The following is a 10,876-nucleotide window of genomic DNA, read 5'->3' as shown; positions in this document are numbered from 1 at the left end:
CATGAACTGAGCAAACAAGCAAAGATTTACAAAAATCAATGATATTTAGAAATCCCGATATGACAGAAACAACATACGCATACATCCTCCGATGATAAAAACAAAACATGTTGCAAACTGTTGTAAGCCAGGCAGCATCGGTGGAAATAGTGGAACAGGACTGTTCATCCGATCTAAGAGTTTCTCTCTCCACCGATGCTGTCTGATCATTTTCCAGCTTTTTTTTACATTTCAGATTTCTGAATCTGTAGATTTTTATTGTTTGTCAGTACATCCTTTGATCTTGCTGTGCATAAAATGGCTGTCCCGTTTCTTAAATAGTGACTGAACTTTTAAAATCTGTTTTCTCTGCTCCCGGTGAAGTCGAGAAAATTGCCATTTAAAGGCAACTCTTTGACTTAAATGATTTTGAATAATTGTCAAATTCTCATAGTTCGACAGCTTCAATTCCAATGTTTCAATAAATTATGAATTGATTGTATAATTGATTATTGTATATGTGTGTTACTGTGATAATGAGCCTTTAAAGTTGCAAAGTAAGAATTTCATTGGTCTGCAGCCGGTACATATGACTCTTGACTTAACAGCTGTCATTCAAACTGACAACTCTCCCACAAAGGTAACAAACTGCATCTGACCCTCTCCACTACAAATTTATTTTGAATACTAAGATTTATTTTTCCCGGTTTTTCTCCGAATGCAAATGCACAGATTATTTAAAGGTGTGTGTATTGTACTTGGCTTGTAAAATGCAGAACTTTTAAAGGATGCCCATGTCAAAGATAACTATTTCTGCGCCCGCTTTTCGAGCTGGGATCGTAACGAAGCCCATTGAACAGCGCTGGGTGCATGGAACATGTTGTTCTTTCATGTTGAATGTATCCATTGCACGTTTCCACTAGATGTCGCGCCACTGCGGTCTGTGTGTCTTGATATTCTTTGCAGAGGTCGAACACCAGCTACAATATGCAGTTTGATTTTAAACTCTTTTATTAATAGCATTTCTCCTTTGCAACAATTTCACATGGCAGTCGTCTACTTTGCATCTGTAATTAGTTTCTTGTTTTTCTTCTGTCCGCATGATTAATAGCTTCCCTTTGAGCTCGGTGCAGTATTCCCTTGGAGCTGTTCCTGTTGTAAATCAGTGATTGACATTCAGCCCTTAACCACAGTCCGCGAATCCGCCCATATGCAGAGCTAAAATCTGATTCCGCCTATCTGCAGAGGGGCCTTTTATGTGGGGCGAGAGCCCCTTTTTGGTGATCTAAGGTGAATAAATATGTAATGCAAATTTATGAATATTGCAGCCATAAAAAAAACCCGATAGCATACTCTCAGAGCATGCATTGTCCATGCATTTGGAAAATAATAAGGGTACTTATTTTCGCGCCAAATCTCGGGCTCCTCCTCTATGTAAATGAGAGGGGTTGGCACCGATGGGGGTTTTTTCTGAGTCCTTCCAATTTTTTTTCAGATAATAATATCCACCACTGCATCCAAGTTGCGCTGACAGACTTCCCTGTCAGCTCCGAGGGAATGACCAGAATCTAATGCGAGCCTACTGACTCCTGGATCTGTTTAGATGCGTGCCCTATATTTTTAAGTCATTGTGGAGTGTTTTCCTTTGAAAGGTGAGGTCGCTTTATTTTCTCAGTGTGATGAGAGAACCCTGTTTATGTTCCATTGTATGTGTATTTTTAATGCATATTTAAGTGGAGCCTAGCTCAGTGTCCCCTGCAATGGTTAGAATGGGGAGCATGTAGGTCAGTCACTGCATTCTCTGCAGCACCCGATCCCTGCTCGCCCGGAGCAATCTGCAGACGGAGCCCCCTGTGCCTGCAATCAGTTTTGGTGGGGTTTTAAACCCCCGAACTTTCGATCAGAATGCCTTTTGTAAGAATGACAATGTAATCTGCAGATGCCTTGCTGGCCGAGACAGCGATAGGTGTTTTGGCAGCGCGTCTCGGTGAGAGGCGAAGCCCAGCTCCGGGCAGCTTCTTTTGTTAAATGATGAGAGTCGGCACCGTTTTTTTTTGTTGTTTAAATGCAAAGCTGGAGTCAGCTCCCGTGGACTGCCCCTGGTTTATCGGTCGAAATTGCACTCCTTTTTACCTGATTTTTTTATTTGTGGAAAAATAAATAAATATTTTGAGGCACCTGGGAAACTCAGCTTGGTTCAATGGGAGCGGGCCCGAAGCACCGGCGTCGAGAGCGGGGCTCGGGGGTCGATGTGTGGGCGCACTGAAGGGTCAGTACAAGGACTGTTATTGTTTGATTTTGCTTCGGCATGCTGGTTGTTGACAGAATTTGTTTTATTTATTTCTTTTCTCTCACCCCCTTGCCCCCTCCTCCGCTCTCCTTCCCTTCATCATTTCAGATTGTTTGCAACAAAAGATGCCTGGGATCATGTCATCCAGCAGCACATCGTCGTCCAACTCCGGCTCTCTTCCCCCCTCCTCCTCCTCCTCCTCCTCAGCCGTCTCCTCCTCAGCCACCTCCTCCTCCTCCTCCTCCTCAGCCTCCTGCTCCTCGGCTTGCTGCTGCAGCCGCTCCACTTTCTGCAAGAACTACGACCTGGAGTACGACTCCTACCAGCCCTACTTCTACCCGGACGATTACGGCCCCGAGGCTGACTTCTACCCGCCGAGTGAGGACATCTGGAAGAAGTTCGAGCTGCTGCCCACGCCCCCGCTCTCCCCCAGCCGTGTCGGCTGGTGCGGGGCCGCGGCTCCCGGGGACGAGGACTGGGTGTCCGAGCTGCTGCTGCTGCAGGAGGATGAGTGCGGCGAGGACGGTCCGCTGGCCGCCGAGCCGGGCGTTGCTGCGGCCAGGGGCGGAGGGGCGGTGGTGGCGGGGGGCGGCGGCGGAGGAGCGAGTGGTGGAGCCGGAGGTTGCACCGGCACCGTCGTGGGGGTCGCCGGCAGCGGCGGCAGCGGCAGCAGCAAGAACCTGCTCAACGCCATCGTCCTGCAGGACTGCATGTGGAGCGGCTTCTCGGCCCGGGAGAAGCTGGAGAAGGTGGTGACCGAGAAGCTGTACGCGGCGCAGCAGGACAAAGCTGCCAGCCCTGGGGGAGCTGGTGCAATGGGCACCCTCTCCGTTGCTGCTGTTGTGGTCGGGGCAGCCCCCACCTCTTGTTGCCCCGCAGACGGGGCGGGCGGTAGCAGCGGCAGCAGCGGCAGCATCAGCAACACCGCCCTGTGTGCCCAGGGACCGGGCAGCAGGCACTCCAGCCACGGCGAGCTGCAGCACCCCGCCTCCCAGTGCGTCGACCCAGCCGTGGTCTTCCCCTTCCCGCTGAACCGAGGCGCGGCTTCCCGGGGAGGGGCGGCACCCGAGCCCGCCTCTTCGCTCGCCAGCTCCGGCAACGAGACCCCCAGCGATTCCGGTGAGTGTTAGAACCGGGTGGGTGGGTGGGTGCAGAAATTACAAGAGTGCACTGTACTGACAATAGAACAATGACTTCTGACTATGTGTAGAAAAGAACTGCAGATGCTGGTTTAAATCGAAGGTAGGCAAAATGCTGGAGTAACTCAGCTGGACAGGCAGCATCCCTGGAGACAAGGAATGGGTGACTTCTTCAGTCTGAAGACGGGTCTCGACCCGAAATGCCACCCGTTCTTTCTCTCCAGAGATGCTGCCTGTCCCGCTGAGCTACTCCAGCATTTGGTGTCTACCAATGACTTCTGACTTGCAGTTTCATAACAAAGCATGTGAATGCAATACATATAGATGCTACATAAACAAAAAAACAATCAATACAAATTAAAATCCACAACGCTGGTGCAAAATGCGTGGTCCTTAGTCAGTCCATGGATATTCATAGTTGAGGTTAGTGTGTTCAAGAGCCTGCTGTTTCTTTGGAAATACGCTTGTGGGAGATGACTCTTCTAATCAAAAACTGATCACGTTTTGCATGTTTTCTTTGGTCGTATATATTTGTAAATCTGACCAAGGGACTGGGAAACTTGGTGCTACGCTGCTCAATCTCGATCTGTAACGGCCTTTATTGACAGCCACCAAGTGCCGAGTTTGCAGTAAGATTGTGGACCTGTGGATATTTGTGCAAACACCAAGTTTTAAACTCCTATTTGGATCTGTCCCTGATCCTGGAATACTTCCTGCATGCAGACACAGGTGCTGGCAGACCGCGGCAGTGCTTGTATATTGTGTATATTAAAAAAAGCTTTTCCTACTTCAAAAAAGGTGCCAGCCCCCTCCTGGGATTAACACTTCTACACCCCCCAGTATTATTGGTTCGTCTTGTCAGCTGATGACTCTTTCCCTTTTGGCGGGGTTGGTCCGCACGGAATCTAGCAGCACATTGCCAGATGACAAAGGCTTTAATCCACCACGGCAATTAAATGGCAGACATGCTAATGAATTAGGATGCAGTAAGTTGTGCCACTGGTTTCAGCTGCCATCTTCATGTGTTAATTTCATCAGCCTGCTGAATGGAGGCTTTCCCCAAAAGTGCAGAGAGCAATGCTTGAATCAGTTTTAAATTACCACACTGAAGTGGAAGCATTAAGATAGTCTTCCACGATTCTCCCGAGTTGCCCAGTAGGCGGCAGTATACTTCAGTTATACTTGGTCTCATTTTTTTTTGTTGACTTGGTGAAAATTCTGTTGTCTCATTATTTTGTAATAAATGAAGCAAATATATAGTTTTTAAAATTTCAATTACAAGAAGACACTTAAAATAAATGTCAACATTTATGGGTTTCTTAAGACCTAGGGACCAAGAATGAATGTAAAGTAGCAGGAGATCTACCAGATGTGATAGATTGGAGTACCTGGACACCTTTGTAGTGGAATCGCCCCATTAAGCAGGCGTTATCTCAGAGGGCCATGGGGAATGGAGTTCTTAGGATTCCACAGCAGTGCTTTGAAATTCTGAAGTTCCATAAACATGCAATTAGCAAATTTAACCAATGAGAGTTTCTGAAACCGGGGATTTAGCATTTCAAAGAAGTTGAGGATTGAAAACAAAGTGAAAAGGAGGAGGATGATAAGGTATCCCTGTGGCTAGTCAGCAAGTGCTGCCTTTTCCTGGGAGCTCGTCAGGATATTGAGGTGGACAGGGGGTGTATTTCTGTAAGAATGAGGATAATTATTTTATTGAATGCATTTCCAACCATTCAATTGGGTTCTACATTGGCAACATTGAAGCCCATTGTAGTTTGAGTAGGGAGCATGAACCCCTAGATAGACACAACATGCTGGAGTAACTCAGCCAGTGCAGACAGCATCCCTGGAGAGAAGGAATGGGTGACGTTTTGGGTCGAGACCCTTCTTGATGTTCAAGCTGTGTTTCTGTTGATTTGCACAAATCTTCTTTCTGATATGGCATTCATCAGGGAAAGAAAACAAAATACCTGAGGTGCCTTTTCCAAACCCAAACGTCCACATAATTCAAATAAAATAAACCAGCAAGTGGGCAACGCAACCAGAAAATGAGCTGGATTGCTTTGAGCTTCAAAGCCAGATGGCCATGACTCAGAGGCTGCATGTGGTCTCCAGGCTGCTGTTGCGATAATTAATTATTTATCCACGCAACTCAAGATATATTGAATGTTAGGAATGATTCCAGACTCTGGACATTTTGATTTATTTTAATGGTTTTCCCAATTGACATGCTTGTTTCATGTTATAAAAGGATGAAATAAATAATTGGATCTGCTTTAACATGGTCTTTAAATTTATAATCTAATTGCAGTATAATGTCTAAGTAAAACGAGCAGTCTATTAAAACGATGGTGAGCATTGCAGTGGTTAAGTCCGCACCTGCTGCTTGCAACTTTCGTTTATCTCTCTCTAATTTGTCTAGTACTCCCTCCCAGCAGCTATTTGCCAAATAGTTAGCTGCCCAAATGGAATTGCTTTCTAGAGTTGTATGGAGTGACTCCTTCTTGTAGTCATTCTTTGAAGCATATCTCTTTATTGGTGGATAAGAGGGAAATGTAAAGGAAAGCTTTTCACTGTACCTCGGTACACATGACAATAAACCAAACTAAACTGATTTAAGGTGTTGGTAATGGTTATGATCTTTATTGACCCCATGTTCATTCCTTTATATTGTTCTTCTAACCAATAATTTAGTCATGACATTAAACAACAGACATTCAAAGAAATAAAAAACTGAATTGGCTGTTTTTGGATCAAATTGAGCATTTATTTATAAACCATCAACTTTTGGATATTAGTCTCTATATACCAAGAAACATTTTCGAATAATAGTGGGCATATGGTGCCTAATTAAGAAAAGTCTACTTTTATTTCATTCCAATCCTGGTGTTGTCACCTTTCTCATTGGAAAAAAATCCTTTTTGAAGAACTATCCATATTTTATAAGGGTAGGTGTGATGATGTTGTTTTTCCATGTGGGACTGCCCGTATAAACACTTCCTGTGTGTGATGGAATCCACACTGCCTAGATCATCAGCTGGACAGAGAAATAAAAATATTCCTAACCACCAACAGTTACAAGTAAAAGTTTATGGCTTTAGAAATATGCCAACAGTTGTCTGCCTTGTGTTCATTGCATCAACATGTTTTGCCTTCTTGATTAAGAGAGACTTGGTTTTTAGTGTTTTGCTCAATTGAGTGTTGAAAGGTTTTGGTATTTCGTCCATTACCTGATTTGCAGCAGTTTGTTCGAATGTATAACTCTGGTTTTTGACCTTTTTTCTGCTTTCATCTATTTACAGAGGAGGAGGAAGATGATGATGAGGAGGAAGAGGAGGAGGAAGAAGAGGAAGAAGAAGAGGAAGAAGAAGAGGAGGAGGAGGAGGAAGAGGATGAGGAGGATGAGGATGAGGAGGAAGAGGAAGAGGAAGAGGAAGAAATCGATGTGGTGACTGTGGAAAAGCGCCGGTCATCCTCCAGCAAGCATGTGACCACCCTGACTGTGACTGTCCGCTCCCACAGCTCTGGCTGCGGCTCCTCGAAGACCCACAACGCCTCTCTGTTGAAGAGGTGCGCCCCCATTCATCAGCAGCACAACTACGCCGCACCTTCGCCCTACACAGAGTGCGACGAGATGCCGCCCCTGAAGAAGGTGAAGAGTGAGGCCATCCGCCTGGCCAAGCAGGTGCCCCCCCCCAGATCCAAGAGCGCCAGCCCCCGCGGATCTGACTCCGAGGACAACGAGCGGCGGCGCACTCACAACATCCTGGAGCGCCAGCGGAGGAATGACCTGCGCTCCAGCTTCCTCACCTTGCGGGACCAGATACCTGAGCTGGTGAAAAACGACAAGGCGGCGAAGGTCATCATCCTGAAAAAAGCCACAGACTATGTGCGGGCTCTCCAGTCTGAAGAGCAGAAACTGTTGTCAGAGAAAGAGAAACTGAAAGCCAAGCAGCAGGTGCTGGTAAAGAGACTGGAAGAAATAAGGACTCGCTAGGCTGAGGGAGGCAGCCCCAACTGGTTGAATGCCACTTTTGCACATTTTAGACGTCAAGAATGTTTCAGAATTGTTTTCCTGGGTTTTCAATCCAGCCGCATTCAAACGTGGACAAAATACTTCTAGAGCCTTAGAGGTACATGTATGTGTGAATGGAAATCATTTCAAAACCAATGTAAATACCAGTTTAACAATCGCCTTTTTCATGTGATGGTCTGGGTTAAAAGAAAAAAAAAGCCACAGCCTATGCTGCCGTTTTTGGACTGGAATTTTATACAGAATAATACCTCAACGTTTGAGGAGCATGAATTTTTCCTATAAAGACTTCTTGTTAATCCTTGTTATGTACTGTACTAATTCTTACACTGCCTGTATCCTTAGTGTGATGCTGATACATGACTAAATTTGATACCTATATTTTCGTATGAAAATGAGTTGTGAAAGGTTTGAGTAGATATTACTTTATCACTTTTGACTAAAATTTCTTTTGTACAGAAATTACTATATATGCCTTTTACCTAGCCTCTCTCTGTTTGTGTTGCTGTTGGGTTCCTAGAACTGGGTAATTGGCTGAGTTATGTGTTTTTCATTATGTACATATAGTGCTGCAACTTATAGCACTTTTGAAATACCTCAAGTTTATGAAAATAAATCCTATGAAACTAACTGCCTCTTTTTTGTTATGGTGCCTCTTGCCTTGGGACTGCTATTACTAAAAATGGCTGAATGTGTTGCACAAAATTAAAGTCTCTCCAGACTATAGTGGTGCAGCTGGTGAGTGAACCTGTTGCCCCACAGCGTCAAAGAGACCGGGTTCGATCCCGACCTCGGATGCTGTCTTTATGGAGTTTGCATGTTCTCCCTCTGACCACATGAGTCTCCTTCGGATGCTCTGGTTTCCTCCCACATCCCAAAGACTTGGGGATATGTAGGTTAATTGGCCTCAGTAAAATTGCCTCTAGTGTGTCAGGATGGATGCAAAAGTAGGATAAGCTAGAACTAGTCTGAACGGGTAATCTATGGTATGGAATTGGTGAGTCAAACGGCCTGTTTCCATTCTGTAGCTCGAAACTAAACATTTGATGGTTTTAACAAGCAAATCATACAATGTGATTCATCATTCACAACTGTCTGAAATAAGTAATTGTCATACAGCATGGAAACTGGCCCATGTCCTTGCCAACCAAGATATCCATCAACGCTGGTCTAACTACCTGCATTTGACCCATATTTCACTGAATCTATCTTATCCATGTGCCTGTCCAAATGTATTTTAAATGCTGTTCCTGCCTCAACCACTTCATCTGCCATCTCATTCCATATATGCACCCAGCTCTGAAAAATCTTAAATTGACAGCAATTAAGTTGGAGTTTTTTTGTATCAGAAGTAAACAATCATTAGGGATCAGATGGGTGTGTGTGTGTGCTGTATCTTACAATGACATTAGGAACTGGTGGGAGTGTGGAATATTTTAGAATGAAATCAGTCGTGTGTAGTATCTTACAATTATATGACATCAACTCTGGAAGAGAGGCAATTATGGGGCGGGGTAACTATTATATAAGTGCTGCATGTGTTCAGGATGGTACTTCCTTTGCAGACAAGGAGTTGGAAGAAATAACAGGATTTTATTGATACATTAACATTTTTTGAGAAAGTTCTGTCAAGTATGCCTGTGTAAAATCATTGGACTTCTTTAGTCATGCATGTAGTTATAACGGCTCAGAATAAGGCTATATATTACTTGCCTCATTTGCAGGGTACTGGCTGGAAAACCTCTTGCAGCATCTTTTGCTCACTGAGGCAAATTGCCGACATGTATTAAAACAGTAGCGACAACATTATTATGGCTAGGTAACCAATTGTTTACACGTTTACACTGATCACGAATCTACTGATCACAAGTAGGGAATAACATTTATTTAAAAATAGTTTCATGAGAAGATTTCAGGATGAAGTTCTAAGTTGCCCTCCTTTAAAAAAAATCAACTGCAAAAAGATTTCTGCTCTAACCACGGATATTCTAGGGAAATAAATTCATTGACAGGTACAGTAATTATGGGTATGGGACAGACTGATGCTAAAGATCAGCAAGCATACTGTGCTTCCAGAAAAGTTGACACAAACCACACACTCAGACAGAGGTGAGATAAAAGTACTCTTCACAAGATCCCCATAGTGTTTATCCAACCACTTATGTTTGGGATTGCAACATTAACAATATGGCTATTATTTCAATAACCTATGAAGGTGAATTACAATATTTAAAAAGAGGCAAAGTGCTGGAGGAACGCAGCAGGTCTGGCAACATCCTTGGAGAACATGGATAGGTGAGGTTTCGAGTTCGGACCCTTCAGACTGATAGACAAAAGATTTAGATAGGTTCAAGGAAAGAATAGCTTTTGAGGTATCTGCTAAATGCAAGCAAGTTGGATTTTTGTCGGCTTGGACCAGTTAGATTAAAGGGCCTGTTTCTATGCTGTAACTGACTGCCTTCTGGCATTCCAGTGACACTTAATCTATCATCTGCTTGTTATTGTACTTGAAAGGCCATCAACCTTCCACAGAAGGACACAAAGTGCTGTGCTAAATATGCAGGTCAGGCAGCTTCAATGGGGAACATGGATAGATGACATTTCGGGTCGAGAGACTTCTTCAAACTAATAGTAACCCTCCACCCATCCTGCCTGGCTTGGTGGGCATTAATTATTATATTCAAAGAGTGTCCCCCAGATCAGTTCACAATGAGGTAGCTCCTGTAGTACGGAACAATATTTGGGCACTATTGGCTGTGGCAAATCTACCTACTAATGTGATGTTGATCTCAGGAAAACAGATCAACGCACTTGGAGCAAAGACAGTTTGATTGTACAGTCTCAATCATGAATAATGTCAATTGTTAATATACATAAAGGTTGCTTGAGGCATAACAATAGAGGGTTTATCCACAGCATAAGACAAATTGTAGATGAATGAAAAGGTGGGAAGGGAAATAAAGAGTGAGGTTTGCATTGAATATAAGCTTAAGTCAGTCGGACCCAGGACATTTTGTTTATTATGTGTATCAAGGTACAGTGAAACACTTTTGTTGCGTGCTATCCTGTCAGTGGAAATACATGATTACAATCGAGCCATTTATAGTGTATAGATACATGGTAAGGGAATAAGGTTTAGTGCAAGGTAAAGCCAACAAAGTCCACTTAAGGATAGTCCGAGGGTTACCAATGAGGTAGATAGTAGTTCAGGACTGCTCTCTGGTTGTGGTAGGATGATTCAGTTGCCTGATAATAGCTGGGAAGAAACTGTCCCTGAATCTGGAGGTGTGCGTTTGTTACTGAGAATTTGTTACTAAGAAGATATAGCTGAAAATCTTTAAATGTTAGGCCCATCATGTTGATGTTGTTTCTGCCTGCTTGATATTGATTGCAACATTGGCTCACTATTGTTCTGTGAAATAGCTTGACTGAAAA

General features: G+C 44.0%; 1 protein-coding gene across 2 annotated transcripts; it reads left to right on the top strand.

Moving 5' to 3' along the window:
- The first annotated feature begins 1,455 nt into the window (after window positions 1-1,455).
- Window positions 1,456-8,071, top strand: mycn (MYCN proto-oncogene, bHLH transcription factor). 2 transcript variants are annotated; one of them, XM_033021568.1, is made up of 3 exons: window positions 1,456-1,631; window positions 2,378-3,388; window positions 6,711-8,071. In XM_033021568.1, the coding sequence occupies exons 2-3, from the start codon at window positions 2,395-2,397 to the stop codon at window positions 7,403-7,405; spliced, it is 1,689 nt and encodes a 562-aa protein (XP_032877459.1). In that variant the 5' UTR covers window positions 1,456-1,631; window positions 2,378-2,394; the 3' UTR covers window positions 7,406-8,071. The 2 variants fall into 2 exon arrangements, with proteins under 2 accessions (XP_032877459.1, XP_032877460.1); XM_033021569.1 differs by lacking the exon at window positions 1,456-1,631 and adding an exon at window positions 1,664-2,248.
- The last annotated feature ends 2,805 nt before the right edge of the window (window positions 8,072-10,876 follow it).

The sequence above is a fragment of the Amblyraja radiata genome, chromosome 5 (assembly GCF_010909765.2).
Source record: "Amblyraja radiata isolate CabotCenter1 chromosome 5, sAmbRad1.1.pri, whole genome shotgun sequence".
In the NCBI taxonomy this organism is placed as follows: Eukaryota; Metazoa; Chordata; class Chondrichthyes; order Rajiformes; family Rajidae; genus Amblyraja; species Amblyraja radiata.
The sequence above is the reverse complement of the archived record's forward strand: the minus strand, read 5'-3'. Positions and strand labels throughout refer to the sequence as shown.